The sequence below is a fragment of the Abrus precatorius genome, unplaced genomic scaffold (assembly GCF_003935025.1).
Source record: "Abrus precatorius isolate BTA unplaced genomic scaffold, Abrus_2018 Scaffold5, whole genome shotgun sequence".
NCBI lineage: Eukaryota > Viridiplantae > Streptophyta > Magnoliopsida > Fabales > Fabaceae > Abrus > Abrus precatorius.
Genome location: NW_020874395.1, coordinates 21,360,343 through 21,385,832, shown reverse-complemented (window position 1 = coordinate 21,385,832; position 25,490 = coordinate 21,360,343). Strand labels below are relative to the sequence as shown.

The window sequence follows — 25,490 nt, the reverse complement described above, 5'->3', positions numbered from 1 at the left end:
ATTAAGAGAGAAAATAATCTATAAACAATGTTAAGATTTTATTTTAACATGATTGTAGTATCTTATTATATATTAATAATTAAAAATATTGTATATGTTATTGAAAATTACAAAACAGTGAGAACAAATGTAAAAATAATGTAAAATAATTTAACAAAGTTGATGAAATTATTTGAAATTAAATTGTCATAGAAAAATATGCCTGATTTGAGTAAAAATTTATAAACTGTATAAATACAATTTGGCATATAAAGTTGTCTAATAAAATTTATAAATTGTTGTGTTATCGGTTACGTTGGTTTTAATGCAAAAAATTTAAACAATATAATAATGCATATAAAGGTGTTGTTTAATTTATGTTGATATTTAAATATAATTATACTAATTTTATTGTGTTAAAAATTTGAAAAAAATTTAAAATATATATTAATTTGGTAGGGTCTTAAAATTAGGTACGTAGTAAGAATTAGGAAAATTTATTTAAATAATATATTTTTAAAATAATTTCACATGTTTTATTGTAAATAAAAATAATTTACCTTTGTTAAAAAACTGTACTTATGTAAATAAACTATTAAAGTTGTAAAAATAAGAAATAAATGTAGTTAAAAAATAATTTAGTTTTATATAAAATGGAGAACATAAACTATTAATTTAGTTTTAATAAAAAAGGTTTGGTTATGTAAATAGGCAAATTTTTGTCATTATATGTTTGATGTAAAATTTAAATAATTTAGAATAATTTGTTAATTTTAATTGATTAATTTGGTGTATATGAATTTAATTTGTTAATGCAAGATAACCGATTTTGTGATAGTAGTATATTAGAATGGTTAAATATTCTCAAGTAACGAGGGTGTTACCTTTGAAGGAAATAATAAAATGATTAAATTTGAACATGAAATTTGTTTTGAGACATTGAAAGGGAATATTCATAAAAAATTGAAATTGTCTACTAATTAGGTTATATCTAAATTGATTTTATGATTTTTAGTAGATCCAATTGGTAGACAATACACGATGATGGATATATGTGATGATGAAGATATTGATTATATGTTAAGTGCTTTTTTACAATAAAATCAGAGGAGTGTAATTGAAGTATATGCAGATATTGCATCTGGTGAAAGTTTTTATATTTGGTCAGAAGGTGTGGAATTAAATGTTTTATTTTTACATGACATTACAAGTGATGATGATGAACCTCGATTTGGATCAGGTATAGTAATATTTTTGGTTTGATGAAAAATGGTATTAAATTTGTTATAACTATCTTTACATAATAACAAATTTTATGGTTATGTAGAAAGTGAATATGAGGATGAAGAAGGTGATGACAACGAAAATGAATGGAAATTCTCAACAGATAGTTCAATTGATACTAAGGTGAAGGGTAAATTTAATTTGATATTGAATAGTCATGAAAATACACAACATGGAGGTAATATATGTTTTATAATTTAATTTATATGTTTCATGAATAAAGTATATTAACTGCAGGATTTGGTTTTAATGTAGGAGTGATTGAAACTCCTTTTTGGAATTCAAGACCGCATTATACTTATATTAATTGGGAATATGCTGATCAAGAAATGGAAAATTTAAATGTTCATGTAGATGAAGCATGGAAGGAGGGTGATGCATTATATGTTGACCAAGTGTTTGACTCTAAAGATGATGTAAAAATGGCTATTAAACATTTTGCAATGAAGACACATCAAAGTTATTTTGTGGTAGAATCAAAACCAACAAAGTTGCATGTAAAGTGTCTAAATCATACAAGTGGATGCCCCTAGAGAGTTCAAGCAACATTGGACAAAATTTATAACAAGTGAAAAATCACAAGATATGATGGAACACATACATGTGTTAATCTAATTATGTCTCTAGACCACAAAAAACTTGATTTAAACTTCATTAGTTCTTGTGTTCTTGGTAAGTTTTACTAAACTAATTATCATTGTTTATTTCAAGATTGTAAAATTTATTCAAGAACGTTACTAAAGTTGATATTCTTAAATGTTGTAGATATGGTAAAAGAATAACCGTCAGTGCCAATCACATTAATTCAAGAAAGAATTAATGGTCAATTTGGTTATCAAGTTTCTTACAAGAAAGTATGGAAGGCAAAACAAAAATATATTGTAAGGGTTTTTGGTGATTGGAATGAATCGTATGCTACGTTGCCCAGATGGTTAGAATACATGCAATTACATGCTGCTAGGTTTGTTTGTGAGATTGAGACCAATGACTATATGAGGGGTCACAAAGACAATAGATATAAAGTAGTTCATCGCTTATTTTGGTCATTAGACAATGCATAAGTGCTTTCAATTTTTGTAAGCCTTTAATACAAGTTGATGGTACATTCTTATATGGTAAGCACCGACAAACTTTATTGATTACTACTACTCAAGATAGAAATAATTGTGTGCTTTCAATTGCATTTGCAATTGTGGAAGGGAAAACTTTGTCAGCATGAAAATGGTTTTTGGCTCTCATTCGTCTTCATGTCACAGAAAAAGTAAGTATCTCTTTAATATCTGATAGGCATCAAATTATCAAAGGTGCAGTTTCTAATCCACATATTGGATGACAACCTCACAATGCATATCATCTGTATTACATTCATCATATAGTATGCAATTTTAATCAACGATTCAAAGATCCTATTTTGAAGAAAGAGCTGATAAAATTAGGAACGTACTAGGTTGTTTTTATTCACATAGACTTTGTAGTTTTTGTTTATGTAGAAAGAATAATATTTTGTTTAATACTATTATGTCATTGGTTTTAATACATGCAAAGAAAGATTTGAAGAAAAATTGCAACGATTTCGTAATCAGTCAGAGGACATAAAAAGCTGAATCGACTGTATCTCCAAAGAAAAGTAGAGTTTGGCCTATGACGATCAAGGAAGGCATTATAGACATATGACAACCAATTTATTAGAGGCAGTTAACAAAATTTTAAAAGGAGCAAGAAATTTGCCAATAACTTCACTGGTAAAACATACGTATTCATGTTTAGTTGAGTATTTTGTTAAGCGTGGTGAAGAAACAACAACAAAACTCAATAATGGTAAGAGATTTTATCGTAAATTAATGGAACAAATGGAAAAAAAATCAAGAGGAAGCGTCTTCACATCAAGTTTGACGATATGACATTCAAAGAATAAGGTTTGAAGTAGAAGAGGCATTTAACCCTAACATGCAACGAGGTGGTAATAAGTGGACTGTCATGTTATCTAATTGATATTGCCAATGTGAAAAGTTTCAAGCGTATCATTTTTCATGCTCACATGTCATAGCTGCTTGTGCATCAGTTAGTATAAATTATTAGTAATAGGTTGATCCTTTATATTTAATGCAGTATGTTGTTAATGCATACTCATCGCAGTGGTGGCCTATTGGAAATGAAAATAACATTTTAACGTCCAATGAATAGAAGTTACTACTTGACGTGTAAAGGATGAGGGGAAAATGTTGACCAAAGTACACACGTATTAGAAATGAAATGGACTGGGTGAACTCTCAACCCTATCAGCGATGTTCTTTGTGTAAACAAATTGGTCACAACCGTTGTTGTTGTCCAATACAAAGTGGAACAATCGAGAATAATGCGTAAAATAGTGTTTTGTAATAATCAAAGTGGTGATGTACAACTATTTCATTGTATTTAGAATTAAGTGTTTGTGATAATTTGACTATGTCTTGTAATATTTTGATTTGAATAGTTTCATCAATTTAATCCATCTTTAGACCAAAACAAAATCTTATGCTAGATGTACTTCCATTCTGAGTTTTAATATTGTTTACAATTTTAATATTGGTAAACAAAAAAATGGAAGGGTGGGAAAATATGAACCGGGAAAACAATTGACAAGGTAGCAAGGGCTGCACATTGATATAACCATGCGAGAGTTCCAATTTAGGTCTGCAACATAAATTTCTAATTCCTTCTCTAACAATATTGTAACCCATTTTAATATATTATGAATGTTCCTTTTCACATGACCCTCATTATGAGTATGGAGCTGATTGTGTTGAAAAGCAATTTGAACTTTTTATCTTATGTTTATTGAATTTTCTATTTTGCTTAATTTACTCATAACACGTTAATATAACCCGATAAATATATAACACAAATAAGTGACTGCATTATACTACATAACTGCATATGAAGATAATTAAAACATTAATATTATTGTTGTCCTCCCTGCTGATCATGATCCTTATGTGGAGCCTCTCGATGAGGATTAAGTCGCACATGTGGCTCCTAAACAACTGCAACTGCTCCAAACTGCAAATTGAGATCAATGCTGATATCCCCTAATGGCTCTGCATAAGACCCTTCACCTGTCTCATACAATGGACTTGGTGCTGATGGTGTGAAATATGACGGATCATATGGAGGAGGAGTCATGAAATGATGGAAGTCGGGAACATACTCTTGTCCACTACTGAACGGAGACCCAACATGTGTGGTAGGTTGTGATGAGTGAAAATATAAACTCTGTGTAGACTGAAAAGGGATGAATAGAACTTGTGAAGGAATATAATATAATCGTCCTATCTGACTGGTAATGGGGATATAGACCATGTCGCCACTTGCACCTGTGTCCTATGTCGTTGCAACCCTCTCCCTTCTTTATGTCTCTTATGTTGTCCAAGATCAATATGAGGGTCCTTTGTGTATCCACTCTAAACAGGTTGGTCAAATGATGAGATTGGTTCTAAGATGCAAGCCTATTCACTTTGTAAAGACAACATGGTCTCGCTTAATGTCTGCAGCTCATCGAATATGCATGATTGTTGGCCATCATTAGCCAAGTAGTATGTCCTTTCATGTGCATCTCCCTGCATTGCATAAGGAGGTAGTATATGTTTGATTAAATTGTAAGTTTATAAAAGCATATTCATCATATTGTATAGATAATATTTGGGACATGCAAATACATACCAAAAAGTGAAAGAACTGTTGCATCTCTTGTCATCCAACATCTAGTAACTGTCATATACCACCATATGTACTTTGAATTAGAACTCAATAATCCCTCTTGAGGGCCATTACTGAAAACCCAATCATTGTGCCTCTCCCATAATGCTAAAACGTGTCTAAACTTATCATTCTAATTCTCTCCCATCTTCCCTCTAAGTGTGATGTCATGTAATGCATAAGGTTGGTATGGAGCACGAGGAATGTATTGCACCATTCCAAACTGACGCATTACATGGTCCGATTGGTGCCACTCAGAGATCTGAATGCAAATCAAAGGCACCACTGACCTTCAAATGTTCATCCCTTGCAAGCATATAGGGTGGCAGTGACTCAAGTATATCCTAACTATAAGGTTGCCAAACAATCTGCAAAATGATAAATAAGATTCATTAAAAATAAACATTTGAATATTTATAATATTTATTAAAGTGTTTGAAATTAAATAATACCTCGTCCCGTTTAAGATGATCAAGTTTATATCTATAATATGCGACATCTTTCTTCAAGTTTCTGCGCACCCAATTTACTAACCACCTAAACAATAACAAAGTAAACTAAGTTAATAAAAAATTATTAAATTATATATAATAATTTTTAAAAGTACAAAAATCATAAAGTTGCATACCTAGCACCATAGGGAAGATCATGCCGCAAATGTGGAGGTAAGGGAGGAGCCAAACACGAAAACCTATCCTATGCCCACATAGCCAACAATGGAGTCAAACCCCCAATGACAACTCTGTCAATGTTTGTCGCCATGCATAATTCTCTATATAAGAAATTAAGAGTTACTCCTCCCTAGCTATATTGTCCTGTGATAGTGAAGTTCTCAAGTAAAGGCAAGTATCGAACTGTGACTCTGTTGCTAGGGTGATCTGCTAACATAAACCCTTTAATCAGTCTCATAATATACGCTTTAGCGAATCTCGTTAATTGAAGCTCGTTTTGATTATGCATAGCAACGTCACTGAAATGTTGGTCTAACCAACTAAGCTTCAAGCTGCTCCCTACAAAAGCCTCTGGTGGTGGCCTAATATCTAGACTATCTTCAACTATCTATAGCCAAAACCTCCCGTAGCTGCAAATACTTGAAGCCTCCCATCAACCCAAAGACCTATCTGTACAGCTATATCTTGAAGCTTTATGGTGCATTTTCCTGGTGACATAAGAAAGGTGTGTGTGTTTTAGGCCTCCATCTTTCAACCATTGTGGTGATTAAGTGCATGTCCAATGAAAAGTTGGCAAGTTGTGCTACTCCAGCAAAGCCAGCCAGCTCTCCAAATGTGGTAGAATCTCTGCTAGAACATTGTTTAGTCCAGCTAGTATAAATTGATACTTCATAACCTTCATCATGGGATACTCTCGACTATCCCAAATGTGTTTAGACACACGTATACTTTGAAAACGCAACAATGATAGATCCTCTAACCCTGAATTAATCACTAAACTTTGTGAATAAAATGATGTCATATGATAATTTAAAATAAAATGTTAGTATTATTAACATATTAAACATAACAATCAGTTGGTAAAATTAATATTTAAATGATTTAAATACACAACTACAAATTAAGTCAACCAAATTACTCTATAATTGATAAAATGCATAATCATATGAATAATATAAGATAATATTACAATTACATATTGATACCTAATATTACTTTAATTTTATATTTATACAAATTATAAATTTATTAACAGTATAAAAGTAGTTATTCCAAATTAACATTATTGTTTAAATACACATAGTAAGTTTTGTGTTAATAAATTGTAAAGATAATAATTATTTTAAATATTTAATAAGATGTAAATAATTTTGTTCAATATTTCTAATATAATAGATGTTAAGTTCAAAAGTTTTAAAACAATACGTATAATTATAGAATATCATGTAATTACATTTTCTTTTAACAAATTTTACCGATATAAATTCTATTTTAGTGTATAATAACCGAAAAATTCAAATTTTGTTTAACATAATAAAAATATAATTCAAATAAGTTAGGTTTTTTTTTACTATCCTATAAAAAATTATTTAAGTAATTATTATTTTTAACGATATTACATTTTTATTAATTTAAATATACATATTTCATTTCAATTATATTTTAAATTTTTTCTTCATATTGTCATTAAGAATGAATTTATTTATAATTTTTATCTTTTAAAATTCTATTATTTCTAATTTATTGGTAACAAATTTTAAACTACTAGTTACTATTTTTTAAATTTGTTAACCTAAAATTTTGTTTTAGTCTACTCAAAATTATTCTACATTTTCAACATTTTTCATAAAATTATATTTTTTATACCTTTTATTTACCTTTCTAATTAATCCGGAAATAATAAAGCTTTTTACAAATTTTTATTAATTTTCCATGTTTTATTATGCATTTTTATTTTTTTAATTTAACTAATTATCCATTTTTTTATCTCAGCCAACTTAATATATTATGATACTGCATTTATAAACTACCTTAATTTCAATTTACTATTTTATAAAAACACTCAACCAAAAATTTATTTTATTCATAATTACAAAAAATAAAAATCTGTTTAACATAATTTATAATTTTTTCACTACTGCACTTAAGCCTAAACATATTAAAAAAATTTCAATTTAATGCTAAACTTTAGGGTTAAATATAACAACAATTAATCAATTTCTAAATTTAATTTTTAACAAAAAAATTAATTCAAATATTACATTTTCAATTAATTTTACATTAAATAACAGAAAATATATATTAACACTTCAATAAATTATAAAAAATTATATATGAAATTTTTACTCTTCATTAACCTCTGTTATCTATTAAAAATGGACTTCGTTTTCTATACTCTCTGATATTGGCACCTGTAAATTTTTAAAATATAATAAATTATTATTTTTTATAAATAAAATAAACATATTTATTTTATAATTTCATTTTTACCTTTAGATTTTGTTCAAAATAACACTGTAAAATCATAAAATCGTTCTCAAAATTTTCACACAAACAATGTAGAAAATATTGCTTTTGGTCAGCGTTAATGGAAGATAAAGCACAAGAGAAGGGAAGAAGGCTTTTGGGCACCTGTATTGACAATGCCATGTGTCAAAACCTAAAAATATATCACCACTGACCCTCTAATAAAGCAGTTGAAACGGCAGAATCGATACACCATTGGATTTGAAATTTTAAATAAGTATCATCATAGGCCGATACAAACTACTAATAAAATTATTTTTATTTGTCTAATACTAGTAAAATTATTTATTTATTTTTAGTTTTTTATTTATTCATCAAAATTCTTTGCCCATATATCCACATACGAAAGAATATTGAAAGTAATCGATATATTAAAAAATTAAAAAAAATGCCTTATCAGACATGCAGGTGCAATATAAGTAATGATTTGGCCAAAATTCATAATAAACAGAAAATTTGTTTTAAGAAATTTTTATTTTAAGATTTTTTTTAAAAATAACATTGTTTAAATAAATTTTTCAACAAATCCTACGTTTAAACAATTTTTACTGATTATACTTTTAGGCCTCGTTTGCTTACGGTGAAATAGCACGTACTAAAATGAGCATGTACTGAAATGAACAATTTCAATACGTTTCTCTGATTTGGATGACTGAAATTTAGACATCAAATTACTGCCATTTCTGTAGACCCACCCTTGCCGTTTCTCCTCCTTTCAGCCCTGAAATGCATGGAAGGAAACAACAATTTTTTATTTAATTATTTAAAACATAAAATTATTATTTTATACCCAATTTTTTTTTAAAATTTAATAAATTTACCTTCGGATAAAAAATATATAATAATTTTTTTAAATAAAATTATTTTTTAGAAGTAGTTTAATTTTTATATATTTTTATTCTCTTTTCACTCATTCAAATATACAAAAATATTTTTTTCACTTTTTCTTTTTTATTTCTATTCATTCAAATAGTATATCATTTATATTTTAATTTTATTTACATTCTTCTTATTTCATTCTTTTTTATTTCTTGTTTTCCTATTTCACTTCTAATCTAAACAATACTGTGTTAGCAATTTTTGTACTTCCTAATTAACTAATAAACTATCAAATAAACTTCACGAGAAATGCTAGCAAATTAGCAACTCACTTTCTCTAATAAATTTTTTATTATTAACTAAAATAGAAACATTACTGTAAACATAAAAAAAGTTAAATCTTACATAATTTTTGTAATATTTAATAAAATTTAACTAATATTAAAAAGTGTATTATAAAGATGTATTATCAGTATTATTCAACTTCACAAATAATTGCTTTTCTGATACATGTAAGGCTGATAAGTACGATTTTATTTTGATTTAGAATTAATTTGAAAAGTAAAAAAATTACTCACTTGTTAATTCACATCAGGTTATCTCTGTATCAAATTTTTTATTTAATTTGTTATAGATAAAATTTTATTATCTGTATAGAATGTAGTTATGATAAACAAATTTATATTAAATTTATGGATTACCTTTCAAATATCAAATACAAGTGAGAATTGAATTCAATACATAAAAATGTTACTCAATTTAATTAATAAACAATGTTCAATTTAATTTAATCTGAAAAAAATTGTTAAATAATTTTGAAGACAGTATAAACATTTTAATTCTCCTGTCAAAATTTTCTCCTCCTAACACTCAGTTACTTTTCCAAAAATTGAATCCTATATCGACTTAGTTCTTAGTCAATTCAATGATGGTAATCTAAATTAATCTTTAAAAATGTTTACCTAATCCATACAAAAATTAAATATTATTTAAAGAATTCAATTTTTCAAAATTTAAATTACATAAATATATTAACAAAATATTAATAAAAAGTTTATTAAAAAGGGGATAATATAAAATATCAAATAAAAAGATTACATATTTTAAGCAGTAGTGAAAAATCTGTCACCCCTGCCATCTGCCATCGCTCGTAAGCGGTGATGCCAGGATCCGTTGGTCGAACTGTGACTCATTACGTAAGCACAAACGCAACCCGAGCCAAATTTCGATTGAACTATTTGAATTTGTGTACTTGTCATGCGCCTTTATAAACTCATGTGCAAGTGGGGCTTCAAATCGACCAAACAAATAGCCTTCGCCAGCACTCTCTAACTAGCTTAGCAAGACAGTAACAGAACCCAATCCCCCAAAAGCTTCAATTCAACATGTCCATGTCCTTCTTTTCCTTCTCCTTTTTATCTCTCGTTTTACTCATCTCTCTCAAGCTCTTATTCCAATTAAGAACGTTCAGAAACCTTCCTCCAGGACCTCCCTTTTTCCCAATAATCGGAAACCTCCACCAACTCAAACAACCAATCCACCGCACGTTCCATGCCATATCCCAAAAATACGGCAAAATCTTTTCTCTTTGGTTCGGTTCCCGCCTTGTCGTTGTCGTTTCATCCTCATCCTTAGCTCAAGAATGCTTCACCAAAAACGACATCGTTTTGGCAAACCGACCTCACTTTCTCACTGGCAAGTACATCGGCTACAACAACACTACCATCGCAGTTTCCCCCTACGGAGACCACTGGCGCAATCTACGACGCATCGTTTCACTCGAGGTTCTCTCATCTCACCGCCTCAACTCTTTCTTGGAAATACGAAGGGACGAAATAATGAGGCTTATGCAAAAGCTAACCCAAGACTCTCATGAAGAGTTTTCCAAGGTGGAACTTAAATCAAAGTTTTCGGAGATGACGTTTAACACTATAATGAGGATGGTTTCGGGGAAAAGGTATTACGGTGAGGACTGTGATGTGAGTGATGTTGAGGAAGCGAGACAATTTAGAGAGATTATTAAGGAGTTGGTGACTTTGGGAGGGGCCAATAACCCAGGTGATTTTTTGGCTTTTCTAAGATGGTTCGATTTTGATAATTTGGAGAAGAGGTTGAAAAGGATCAGTAGGAGAACTGATGCGTTCTTACAAGGACTCATTGACGAGCATCATAATAGGAAGCAACGTGCCAATACTATGATAGATCATCTCCTAGCTCAACAACAACTACAACCTCAGTACTATACGGATCGCATCATCAAAGGGCTCGCTCTGGTAATTATTATTGCTATCTCTGCGTTTTCGTTTCCCTCTAACATTATCTGTCCCACATTTTATCTTTTTTTAACGCTTATTTGACATTTTAAAACAAGGTGCCAAGAAATTATTACTTTTTTTTCTTTTTTCTTACTGTGAGTGCATGTTCGGTGTATATTTTTTAAAATAATCGTTTGGTTTATTAAAAATTTTAAGAAGTTAATAAAACTAAGTTATTGCTTTTTTAAAAAAGAAAATTAAAAAAAAAAGTGTACTCAGTAAATGTCGGCATGGGTATTGTGGTTGGACTTTATAGTGAGTTAGTAGCCACATGCTCTGATTAGGATAAATTTACGATGTATGGATAAAAACAAATTCAATTCAGATTGATAAATACTTTATTATTATCGGTCTGGTAGTTGAACTAATAAAGAAAATATATGTGATACTATTATTATTGTTGTTATTATATCTTTTATTTTAATATTTTTAATCACTATTTAAAACATTTAAATTTGATTGATAGTTATTTTAGCATTATTATTATGCATTGATTTAACTTTTTTTTTATCTGTTAATGTATTTTATCAGTCTTTATATGATTTTTTTTCGCTATTCAAGTGTATATACCCAAAATATTTTCCAAACAAAATAATATAAAAGAGGATAAGTGTGGGAGTTACGTTGATGGGTCAATAATGGCAATTGTGGATGAGGATAGAAGAGACCCTAGTCCCTAGTACTGGAGCAGTTATTACGGGATCATCATTCTACACAGTCAACAATCTTATGAGATAGACTACTATTGGTCGAAACTGTGGTCGAATGCAAAACTTTCTTCCAATAATTAATGACCTGTTGTGAGGTTGATCTCTCATGCAAACTGACAAAAACTGATCTGGAAGGGGAAAATTGACCAAAACAAAAACTGGAAGGGAATAAAGAAAAAGACACATGGAACCTATTAATTTTTGAAGTTCATGATGTAAATTAGAGATTGTGTGAAAATAGTTTGAAGGTTAAAAGAAAAGAAAAATTAGGAGAAAGGAGGATTAATAGAAAATTTTAAAAACTAAAAAAACTTAAAAATATTGCTTTATAAGAGTTTTAAAGATTTTTTATAATTTTTTCATGTAATTTAAAAACTTTTAAACAAGTGTAGCATTCGAATAAGTCTTCTCCTTCTGTACTTTATCTTCAGAAACCAATTTCCTTGCAAAGCCTAAACCTATAACATTGAAACCGTCAACCTCGGTATGTTGTTTATTATACATTTCTTCGTGGAAAATTTTTAAATTCATTTGAAAGAAAATTTTGTTGTTTTTCATGTTATAAAATTATAACAATTGCATTACCACTTTGTGAGTTTCAGAAACCACTTCTATAAATCAGAGGGGAAGAAGCTACAAGTCATCCAAGAGGATGGAAATCCTTCCCTTTAGAGTTAAAAACATAAATTATATAATTTGGATAAACTTATTAATAAAATTCAAAAATTAAGTAGTGATTTTTTATGTATTATATTTTATTTTTCTATCTTTAATTTTTGGTACTCATTTAAAACCTCAATTTAATTTTCAAAGAAAATAATTAAAGCAGCTAATTTTAAATGTTATTGTCAAAATAAATGGCCCATTAAAAGGATGGAACTAAACCTAGACTACCTCACCATTTTAACCCTTAACTTATTGAAAAAGAAAAAGAAAAGTCATCCAAGAGAAAAACAACTTTTAGAAATGTCAGTGAAAAGAACAAACCCTTACTTGTCCATGTCATAGTCATAGATAGTTATGGTAAAGAAAAATAAGGTAAAACCTTTTCAAACATTGCCTTTATCTTCTATCAGAAATTATTAGTTTATGTCAAAAATATGGAGAAAAACGGATGTAGAATAAATAGAGAACTTTTCTTAGTGATAACCTTTTAAGATGTCATGCTTTAGAAATAGTTTAGTCTACCATGCCACATCATGTTTTAGGCATATGTATATATTATTATTTTTTAAGAGTGCTTATCGTTTAGGATTCAAAAACGTTTTCTGTTTTACTTATTTATTCAAAAGGAAAAATAAAAATACACAATTAACTAATTGGGAGTATGAAACATGCATTTGCAACTCCTTTCCATTGAGGTTATGATCTATGTTGTTTAGAAAATTCATATACAGAAGGTTAAGGTATGGATTACCAATTACGTCAAAATGTAATAATCAATTTTAAACAACTAGTTTACATGTATTTAGATAATAAAAAAACTAATTGTAAGTATATTGTAGAATTTTAGTTAGATAAATTTTATATCAAGTAGAATATGACATCAATAATAAAAGATGATTAAAATGAAAGTAAAATAATATTGAAGTACAAGAGAAATTATATATGATAAATACAAAATATTAACCAAATAGAATAATTTTAAAATGGATAACATTTTTAACATTTAAAAAATGATTTTTTTTTTCATATTCATTGAATTGATATTAATTTCCTTTCTTGGATTTTACAGGTTATGCTTCTTGCAGGGACAGACACATCAGCTGTAACTTTAGAATGGGCAATGTCTAATTTACTAAATCATCCTGAAATATTGCAAAAAGCTAAACAAGAAATAGACACTCATATAGGCCAAGATCGCCTAGTAGATGAGCCTGACATTCCAAATCTCCCTTACCTTCAAAGCATTATAAATGAGACATTTCGATTGCACCCTGCTGCTCCAATGTTGGTACCTCATTTGTCTTCAGAAGATTGCACCATAGGAGGATATAAGATCCCAAAGAACACAATTTTGTTGGTGAATGCTTGGGCCATTCATAGAGATCCCAGTTTATGGAGTGACCCTACACTCTTTAAGCCTGAGAGGTTTGAGAAAGAAGGTGAAGCAAACAAATTACTTCAATTTGGGTTAGGGAGGAGAGCTTGCCCTGGAGCAAACTTGGCTCAACGCACAGTGGGCTTAACCTTAGCCTTATTGATTCAATGTTTTGAGTGGAAACGAACTAGTGATGAAGAAATTGTCATGATTGAAGGAAAAGGACTCACTGTGTCAAGGCGAAATTCCTTAGAAGCTATGTGCAAAGTGAGCCAATCACCAGCAATTAAGGATATTTTCTAATTTCTAGTATTGTTGAAAGCATATGCATGATGTAATGTTCCTTAAGAAGTTACGGTAGCATATATATATGTAAAATAAAATGGATGATATTTGCATTAAATAAAAAATAGGGTCTATGTACAAAATTAGGTTTGAAATTAAAAGTGCTTGAGCATTTTTCTTGCTTAGAATCCTTTTGTTTTTTTTTTCCAATTAATTATAATCTTTCATGTTTTGGAATGAAAAAATGTTAATACATATCTTATTTTTTGTTGAATTTTTAATTCAATTTAAATTATAACCAGAAAGCATTGTAATAATCTACCTAACTACCCATAAAAAATTATTAGACTGTATGTGAAGGTGCAATCAAATATAGTTTAGAAAAATATTAATGTAAAATTTGGGTTTCGTTGAGAAATATATATATGTGCAAATATATTCGTTGAGAAGTAATAAAAAAAATTATTGAAAGCTAAAATTTTGCTTCTTAAACCTTTAATTTTTTTTTAAAATTCTTTTAACAACATCGTTGCGATCCTACATAAATAATGACTTAATTTTATCAAATTTGAAGTTTTGCATTGAAGCATTTTTAACAAATTTATTGCAACTTAAAATTGATAAACAAAGTCATATGTATACTAATTAGAAAAATATATCTTTTACTTCCTTTGATGTATGCATATGTAATTTAATTAATACATTTTTATTTTTATTTTCATACATTTTGTTTGTTTAACTTTTAAAATTTTGTTTTAAGAAAGAGGACTCCTCATTTATTTTTATTTTTTTTACAAATTTAGGTGTGCTAAAAGTTTATTTTATCATCTTTTGCATTCTTACCATGTCGGTTCAACCCATAATCTTTGCATATTTTGAAATTTGACTTAAGGATTATTTTAGGTTTAAGAATTAGTAATTACACTTTGAAAACCAACTAACGCGCAAGTCAATTGAAAATGTGGTTATTGATTTTGTAGAAACAATATGTAATTGTAACATGTATTCGATTCTTTCTATATGTAATTACTGCAACCAAGTGATTGAACAGTAAAGTGAAAACGCGTTAAGAAAATATCTTTAAGAATAAAAAATATTTTTCAAAAAATTAAAGGAATTATCACTAAAATTTATTTAAGAAAACCTTAAAAAACCTTTAAAAAATAATCTTAAAAATAAAAAATGAATTCAAAAGTCATTATACATGCATCTTAAAAATGAGTTCAAAAAACAATATGTAGTTCTATTATAAAAATTATGAAGTTGGTTGATTAAAATTAAATTTAGTAAAAGAAAGTTCATTTTGAAATTAAAATTATTTTGATAAGATTATAATATTTATGATACATAATAATACGGTTATACATGCATGCTACGATAAATAATATAGAAAACGAAGAGAGATTGCACAACTATATTGTAAATCGTTAAAAGAAAATTTTTATTTGTAAATAAAATATTTAAATTTATATTATAATTCATGTTGAAAGAAAATTTTTAAGATAGCGTAAATTATAGATAAATCTTTTATAATTTATTGAACAACTGAAGGTAATGTAAATTACACATCAATGTTATAAAAATTGTATAATAAAATGAAGAAATAAAATTAAATAATTAGTTATTTAATTTACCAAAGTTAGAAATATGACAAGTAGATTTACAATATGAAATTAATTCTATTTAATGAACAAATGTATTTAAATTGATTAAGGAAGATAATTATTTAATAAAAAGATTAAAACTTTATTTGATAAATTTATATTGCACAGGACTCGAGGTAATGTTGATAAACAAAAGTCTTAACGATTTAAAGCATAAAAGTAGAGATATTACACAATAACTCTATAAATCGCTGCATTAATATGATGCAAATATTCTAGATAATAGATTTTAATTAAATAAAAAAATATATAATTGATTAATTTTAGAAATAAGATATAATTATTTTAATATATTGATGGTATATAAAACCTAAGGTAACTTTGGTTTATATAGGTTTTGACAATTTATAACGCATAAAGGTTGAATCGCTACATATTAACATTATAAATTGTTACATTAAAACACTTCAATTTAAATTGATTGATTAATAAGTTAGTAATTAAAAGTGAAACACATCTTGATTGATTATTAAGACAATTATCTAATTAATTAAAGTCAACATATGATAAATTAATGTTGCATAAAGTCTTGTTATGTACACATGGACTTTATTAATTTACTATACATGACGATAGAGAAGTTACACGTTAGTATTATAAATTCATGCAATTATATTATTATTTATTTATTACTTATATAAAAAAGAATTTATTATTCATATCATAAGAGGAGATAATTATAAATATAAAATTAAATCACATAATTTAGAAATATAAAATAAAAAGAAATAAAAGATAACAATCCTAAAGAATAAATAACTATCATAAAAATTAAGACATAAATAATGTAATATCATAAAAAATTAAGAAGAATTTATTATTAATGTTAAAATGAGATAAATTTTAGAAATAAAATAATAAAAAAATAACTCAAATATAAAATGATAAAAGAATGAGTTTAATCAATTTTAATTCTCTTTGTTATTTTTATTGAGTTTAATTAGAGTCATTTATCAGTCTACTAATTTTTATTTATCAAAACTCTTAAAATTTGGCTTGGTCCAAAAAAAAAAAAAAATCACCTAAAGGACCTTATTGAAATTGTGCCGTCAAACAAGATAAGCATTAGATGGCCCCTTTTTTTCTTTGTTAAATATTCATGAATTTGAACTTTGCTATTCAATTCCTATACAATAGGAGACAATGTAATGATGGTAGACAATATATTAGATTAATTTGATAAAAGGTACAAAAATAAAGCTGAAATCTTTAGTACGATTTTAACTTTATAAACGTGAGGCACATAGATTTGGCTAACATTTATATATTATCGAGGAGGCTGAACTATACTTTTCAAATATTGGAGATAATAAGAGAAAGATAGAGAAAAGAGAAAGAAAGAAAGAAAACAAAGGAATAGTGTATTAATTTTTAAGTGTTGAGCTTTACAACGAGAATAAAGACGTTGTGAGAAAAGAAAGAGGTACAAAAAAAAAATAGAAGATTCTTCATTCACTCAGTTTAGTAGGTTTATTTCTTTTCTTTTTTTTATGTTAAATGTCATCAGGTGAGCATTTCATACATAATAAGAAACATAAAAATAAATGAGATATATCAAGATTAAAATTTTGTAAAGGTTTTTGAATGATAAAAATTGAAAGAAATATTTACTTATTTTCTTTGTTATTATGTTTTCTTTTCTATTCTTTGATTCTTGCTTTTTTTGTATTTTTCTTTCTTTTGCTATTGATCTTCAAAGTTATCTCCTTAAAGATTTCGCTTCTCTTTTTTTTTTTTTAAAGAAAATTTTGTTGCTGCCATCTAAAATTTTTTGTTGCTCCTCTTATGAAAACTAGTTGCCATCCACCACTAGATCTCTCTTTTCATCTTTATATTGGTTTTCATTTTGTAATTTTAGGGTTTTTATAAAACGCCAAATTCCTAAGTTTTTCTCTTTTAATTTTACAAAATCCTGCATAATGCAAGATTTCCCTTTCTGGAATCAAATTAATTTTTCAATTTTTTCAATTTTTCTGTTAAAACAACCCTATTATTTATCTTTTTTAATATATACTTTTATTAAAAAAAATATTTGAGAGCAAAAAATTGGTATTCACAATTACTCCTTTTTTACTCAGTTCATATTAATTAAAAACATTTTGAAGTTAGAGTTGATTAGAACTGATTAAAGAAGTAAATTAATTTTTGTCTAAAATGAACAAGGTGCACAAGGAATGCAAAGACAAATATAGTGAACACTCAGCTGTTAGAGGAAGCCCTAATTTATGGCAATTTGTGTTAAACAAAATTGTGAATCGACATTGAATTTTGACTAAAAACAAAGGTTGTCATGCAGATACTGGGCTTAGGCTAAAAATAAAAGTTGCAAGAGATGTACTAGACTTTGTCAAAAAAAGTAAAGATGCTAGTTAGATTCTGAACTTTGAAAGAAGAGTGAGGTAAATTAGTTTCTGTACCTTTGACAATAAAGCAAAACTGTCGGGCAAGTTTGGACTTAAACATAAAGACAAAAGATAAAATGTGCTAGTTAGGTTCTAGATTTAGACAGAAAGGTAAAATGTGATAGTCAGGTTCTTGATTTTGACAAAAAAGTGAAATGTGTCAGTCAGATTCTAGACTCCGACAAAAAAGTAAAATGTGTCAATTAGGTCTTGAACTGAATAGAAAATAAAAGGTTAGTCAGCCTCTGGACCTTAAGAGTAAGACAAAAAAGTAAAGATATCAAATAGTTTCTGAAGCACCAATTGAAAGGTAAAGTACCCAGTTGGATTCTGGGCTTGGATTGAACATAAAGGTTGTAAGGCGGATAATGAATTTAAACTAAACTTCAAATGGTAAGAATAAATAAAAACAAATACATGCTAATATAATGATGTGATTACACAAACTGAATGGTTGTTCACACTTAGAATGAAATCAAATGTTGTGATGAGACCTATTAAATCAAAATAAACTATTTTTTTTTTTTGGATTCTAATTTTCCAACCTTATTAGAACATGCACCTCAAGGTTCATGAATGAGTAAGCTATTCGATCTAGATCAATTCTTTCATGAAATTGGAGTTGGGTGAGACATCAATCAAAATGGGTTACTATTTATTTTTGAGTTGCCATAAGGAGTCAACTTCTTCTGTCACGCTAAACTTATTAGGAAATTCATCAAACTTATCATGTGAATTTTTAGAGCCTATTATTGTAATTATATTTTCTTATTACCCTTTTTACAATTTACATGCTTCCTTTTAGTATATAATTACTGAAACGACAATAGAATCATTGGTTAATGCTGTTGAAGAGTTTAAGTAAATGAAGTGGTGTATAAACTAAATGGGAGGTGACAAAAGTCAAAGACAAATATTTTTTTAGGAAAACAAGATCACAATAATAAAGAAATGGTGAACTTACAAAGAAGACTTGCGACATGAATAACAGATAAAACAAATACATCAAACAAAAGATTAGAACGACTACAAAAATAGTGAACTATTATGCCAATTAAGTGATGTCTTCCCGATGAACAGTGCTAGTCTCTCATGTAAATTGATCATCCATTAACAAAACTACCAAATATAATTGCCCCAATATGATATTTTGAACTTATCTCCTGTTCGATTCAACTTTAACCTCTCAAAACTACCCTAGTTTAGTGTTCTAGTCCATCATATTGCCCCATTTTGAACCATTTTCTTGCAACTAAAGTCTAGTGCACCTTTCTTCTGAACTGCCCTTTTGAGTTTTTAGTTTAGTGTATAATTTATTTGACCTTAATTTTTGCCTGAGTTAGTTTTTTGAGTTTTCAACTCACCAGGTCACTCTAACTTTTGCTTAGGTTGCCCTTTCAGGTTTTCAACTTAGTGAGCTATTTTCTTTTCTTTTCTTTTTTCTTCTTGTTTTTATTATTTTTTTAAGCATATTATTTCTTTATAGCATCAAAATTGATGGGGTTTGGAAGATCTTCTCCATCCATGCTTGTAAGGATTAAAGCTCCTCCTAAGAAAGCCCTTTTCACCATGTAGGTCCTTCATAATTTAGAGACCACTTGTCGCGATAATCTTTGTGTGTTGGCAAAATCTTTTTGAGCACCATATCTCCCTCATTGAATTCTCGTGGATGAACTTTTTTGTTAATCATGACATAACGCATTTTGTAGCACCCCAAATTTTTAATTTTTAAAAATATGCATTTCATTATACAAAGTCAGGATAAAGTACAAATTTTCATATATGACAGGCAATACAAATACAAGTAAATTAAATATGCTCTCATGAATAAAATTATTTACCAAGTTTGTTAGTTTGATGATATTAGATAAAGTAAATTGTAAATTTAGATATTATAATATATGCAAGATATTTACAAGATATGGAAACTAAACTTGTATATACATGATGTGAGTATAATAATTTAAAAACTATTTATCAAAATATACCTTAGAGGCCTTCGGTCCTATTTTACCAGTCCTCCAATTCGGCTATCTACAGTCTTACCTTTGAAATTGACCTCAAATATTCAGCATTTGCTGACCAATGTTGGCAGATCAGTCAGCTGGAACACACTGACCACTGCCCATATCTCAGGTCTCAGTTTATTCTTAAACTGGGCGCAGAGATCTTTATCTCCATCCTCATGTTAGAAATAAGGCCGGTACTTCATAAGCTCATGAAATTTTGCAGCATAGTCTCCCACAGACATAATTCCTTGCTTAAGCTCAAGGAATTCTCGGGCCTTTTGTTTCTTTAAGTCCTTTGGGAAATAGTTTTCCAAGAAACATGCCTTGAATGTTTCCCATTGAATATATCCTTCTTCTTGTGGTAGAGTTTGAGTGGCAAACCTCCACCAATCCTCTACTTCTCCCCCCCAACATATAAGTTGCATACACCACCTTGTGCTCTTGGCGACATCCCATCGCATTAAAGATTTTCTTTGTATCTGCTATCCACCTCTGAGCTCCCTCTAGATCAAATTTTCCTTCGAACTTTAGAGGGTTGTGTTTTGTGAACAATAACAGTCAACGATATTCTGCTGGCTCCATATCTTGGATATGCACCAAGGTTTCCAAGACTTGTGTCATGCAGGCCAGAATCTTTATTTCATAAACCTTAATTCTAAGAAAAATCAAATACATTCATTAATTTCTATTTCATACATTTCACATCTAGCTCAAACCATACAAACATTTCAAACATCTCACACAAATCAAACAATTTTTTTTTCAACCACTAAGTTGTATTAACAAACAATCCTTAAACAATAACACATAACACACCTATCGATAAACTAGTCCCATACCCCAATCTGGTTTGGATGAACTGCTCTGATACCAAATTGTAATATCCTAAAATTTTGAATATAAAAAATGTATATTTTCATTTTAAATAAATCAAGATAAAATACCATTTATTGTGTATGCTAAACTTTATTATTACAAATTAATTAAAGTCTTTCTTTAATGAGTTTGTTTATACACAATTTACAAACATCGCACTATTAATGAAAGAACAATACATTTAAAAGCCACAATAAACCAGAATTAATTCTTCCTAATAGTAAATTTGAATATACATTATATATATTAAATATTAACATTTACAAACTGTTTGTCAAAATATATGAGACTTAAAATAATATTTACATAACAAAAATTTTTACATTACATAAACAAATTCAAGTCCTAGAGCAGTCTCCAAAATATATCTCAACACTGAGAACCTGATACTAATCGATTCCATGCCAGCTCTCTATCTCTGCTAGATCTTAAAAAATAAGGTCATCGTATGATCCAAGGTAATAATCGTTTGAATCAGTTGTGACCTTTGTGCCAGTAACACGCTTAAAAGTCCATCAGGATGATCTTTCAAGATACTCATTGGCGTGATATGTAAATAGATAGGTGAGAGCTATTAGAGTTCTAACAGTACCACTATAGATATATATATATAGAGTCTGATGTATTCTACTCTTAAGAAATTCAAAGGGCTATTAGAGTTCTAACAGTACCAATATAGATATATACATAGAGTCTGATGTATTCTACTCCTAAGAAATTCAAAAGGGATACTATAAAAGAAATCCATCTCCAATATAAAAAAGGTTCTGGGTACATCTTCAACAAGAACAGTAAACCTAAAATAACATAATCTTTGATATTCATTAAATACATAGTTAAGCCTATTATGTAGTGAACTATCAATTAGCCTCTCTTTCCTAAGGCTTCGTCATCCTGTTTTCCTGAACATATTAGTAAGGATGAGCGTCTATTTTATCATTTACAAATCATCATATTACAAAATCATATCTTTTAATATAAAGAAAATATACACTTTTCACACAATTTCATATTGCAGACACATTCACATATGCATAACACAATAATTTTATACATTATCCATTCTCTTTTTTCAATACGCACTCCCAGTGCACTGTAATCACAGATATCGATGCCTCTAGCATTTCTTGAGGTCTTATTCAGCTAGGTAAATAGTCGCCGGTTAGCCTATGTACACGGATACAACGTATACAATAGTCAGTCTCCTTAGCAACGACATAGTCAGGAGTCTAGTCAGGAAACGAGTGTGAAGCCAAGTAATGCATTCGCTCTCAAAAAGAGTGTGTATACATATGCGAATATCGCTCACCAACCTATGTTTCTCCCAGATTTCTCATCGTCTTTGGACTCTATACCCCTAGTGTATCTCTGTAACTATTCACACTAGATCCAATCCTTATTCGACACTTAAAGTCATTTTCAGAGTTATTTTTTTTCCCATTCATAAGATTGTGCTTAGTAAAACACTTCTAGACTAAATCCATTCCAATTCATTCCACTTGTCAGATCGGTGTAGTTACATGTATTCATTATTCCATTTGCATTGTGTTGTGTATGCTTAAAATGTATAAATTATTTATATATTGGAATGTTAATGTAAAAGTTATGTGATTGCCAGGTAAGGCGAGTCTGTATTGATTATAGGAAGCTGAATCAAGCCACTCGCAAGGATCACTTTCCTTTATCTTTTATCGATCAGGTCTTGAAACAGATAGCAAGGAAATCTCATTACTGCTTTCTAGATGGATTTTCTGGTTACTTTCAAATACACATAGCCCAGAGGATCAGCATAAGACTACCTTTACTTGTCCTTTTGGTACCTTTGCTTACAGACGAATGCCATTTGGACTATGTAATGCACCTGACACTTTTCAAAGGTCTATAATGAGCATTTTTGTGGACTTCCTAGAGACCTTACTCGAAGTATTCATGGCTGACTTTATTGTTTATGGGTCTTAGATAGGTGCATACAATTCAATTTGATTTTAAATTATGAGAAATGTCATTTTATGGTGACTAAAGGGACTGTACTAGGGCATGTAGTGTCAAGTAGGGGTATTGAGACTGATAGAGCCAAGATTAATGTAATTGTTTCCTTACCTTGCCCCACTTCTGTGAAAGAAATGTGTTCTTTTCTTGGTCATACATGTTTTTGTAGGCGCTTATCAAGGATTTCAGCAGAAACGCGTCCCCATTATCTACCTTTTTATAGAAAGATGCTGATTTCATCTTTGATTAGACTTGCAAGGATGCTTTTGATAAGCTGAAGAGGCGCCTCACTTCTACTCCTATCATTCAGCCTCCGAGTTAGGAGATTCCGTTTGAGCTTATATGTGATGCTTTGAACTTTGCAGTTGGTGCTGTCTTTGGTCAAAAAGTGGAGAAGCAACCCTATGTCATAGCCTATGCTTCTCGGACATTGGATAAAGCATAAACAAACTACACCACTACAGAAAAAGAACTTTTAGCCATTGTTTTTGCTTTAGATAAATTTCGTTCATATTTACTTGGCTTTAAAGTAATTATTTTCTCTGATCATGCAGCTCTGAGGTACTTGTTTAAGAAGTCAGATTCTAAACCGAGACTAATTTGCTGGATGCTTCTTCTGCAGGAGTTTGACATTGAAATCAGAGATAGAAGTGGTGCAGAAAACTTAGTGGCAGACCATTTGAGCAGAATTCAACAGCCACTGGAGGATCTCTCTATTAGAGACACATTTCCAGATAAGTAGCTTTACCACATTTGAGGACATGATCCTTGGTATGCAGACTTGGTGAATTATTTGGCTGCCAAGGAGATTCCTACATACTTTTCGAAAGCTCAAGTTGCCAAGCTGAAGAGTGATTCCAAATACTACATTTAGGATGATCCATACTTATGGAAGATGTGCAATGACAAGATTATCAAACAATATGTGCCTGAACTTGAGTTCCAGTCTATGCTTAGAATTTGTTATTCCTTGGCTTGTGTTGGACACTTTGGACCTCAACGTATAGCCTGAAAGATTTTAGATTCTGGACTATATTGGCCTACCATGTTTTGGGATGCACACAACTTCTGTAAGACATATGAGCGACACCAAAGGACTGGGAACATCTCGTGCTGGAATGAGATACCCTAACTACCTCTCCTTTTCTGTGAGGTGTTTGATGTATGGGGCAAAGATTTTATGGGTCTCTTTCCTGTTTCATTTGGCTATACCTATATTTTGTTAGCAGTGGACTATGTCTCCAAGTGGGTGGAGGCAAAGGCCAATCGTACTGATGATGCTCGTGTTGTTATAGATTTTATGAAGTCACATATTTTTTACAGGTTTGGATTTCCCAGAGCATTAATTGGTGAGCAGGGATCACACTTTTGCAATCACACAATGGCTGCCTTACTTCGAAAGTTTGGGAGTATGCATAAAGTTTCCACACCATACCATCCTCAGACTAACAAACAAGCGGAGTTCTCCAATCAGAAAATAAAGCAAATTCTGGAGAAGACTGTCCAACCCAACAGAAAGGATTAGAGTCTATGCTTGGAGAAAGCTCTGTGGACTTACAAAACTTCCTACAAAACATCCATAGAAAGCTCCTTATCGGGTTATTTTTGGAAAGGCATGTCATTTACCAGTAGAAGTGGAGCATAAGGCATTCTTGACGATCAAACAATGTAATTTGGATGTAGGGGCAGTTGGCTCACATAGGAAGCTTCAATTACAAGAGTTGGAAGAGATTTGTAGAGAAGCATATGAGAACTCTAATATCTACAAAGAGTGCACCAAGGCTTTTTATGATAAGTTAATAGGGCATAAAAAGTTCCACATTGGTAAGTTGAGATCTAGGTGGGATGGACCCTTTCTTGTTATTAATGTTTTTCCTTATGGTGTTGTTGAACTTCAAGATATGGGATCGCAAAGGAGCTTCAAGGTTAATGGGCATTGGCTCAAGGTTTTTCATGAGGACTTGGGGGAACATGAATAAGAGGAAGCTACTTTTGAATTGGCCACCTACCCCGATTTATAGGGAGTTTTCTTATCGCTCTCTCACTTATTGGATTGTTTGAATTGTCCTTATGCTTATTGTGTTTTCCATTGAGGACAATGTTAATTTCAAGTGGGGGGGAGTACTATGTTTTTGGTGTGTACTTAGTCTAATTAAGTGACTATTTCATGGCTTTGATCGATTGATTGAATCATTCTTCGGTTTGATAGGTGGACTTTGATATCTTGTGTGTTTGATTATTTGTGATAGAATACATACCTTATGAGATTTTGAGGCATATAGATGACAATATTATGTGATTTTACTTTCCTTCATTGTGTGATTGCACTCATGGTTGCCTTAACATGATAGAGATATCATTTCTTTCTTGTAAACTACTAACCAAAAAGCTAACCTTGCATTAT

General features: G+C 29.6%; 2 protein-coding genes across 2 annotated transcripts; both read left to right on the top strand.

Moving 5' to 3' along the window:
• The first annotated feature begins 9,777 nt into the window (after positions 1-9,777).
• LOC113867105 (cytochrome P450 81E8-like) lies at positions 9,778-14,416 on the top strand. The gene is made up of 2 exons (XM_027502119.1): positions 9,778-11,068; positions 13,556-14,416. Exons 1-2 carry the CDS (start codon positions 10,181-10,183, stop codon positions 14,162-14,164), a joined length of 1,497 nt encoding a protein of 498 aa, XP_027357920.1. The 5' UTR covers positions 9,778-10,180; the 3' UTR covers positions 14,165-14,416.
• Positions 14,417-24,266: 9,850 nt separating this feature from the next.
• Positions 24,267-25,065, top strand: LOC113866908. Its single transcript, XM_027501707.1, has 2 exons — positions 24,267-24,587; positions 24,670-25,065. Exons 1-2 carry the CDS (start codon positions 24,267-24,269, stop codon positions 25,063-25,065), a joined length of 717 nt encoding a protein of 238 aa, XP_027357508.1.
• Positions 25,066-25,490: the final 425 nt, after the last annotated feature.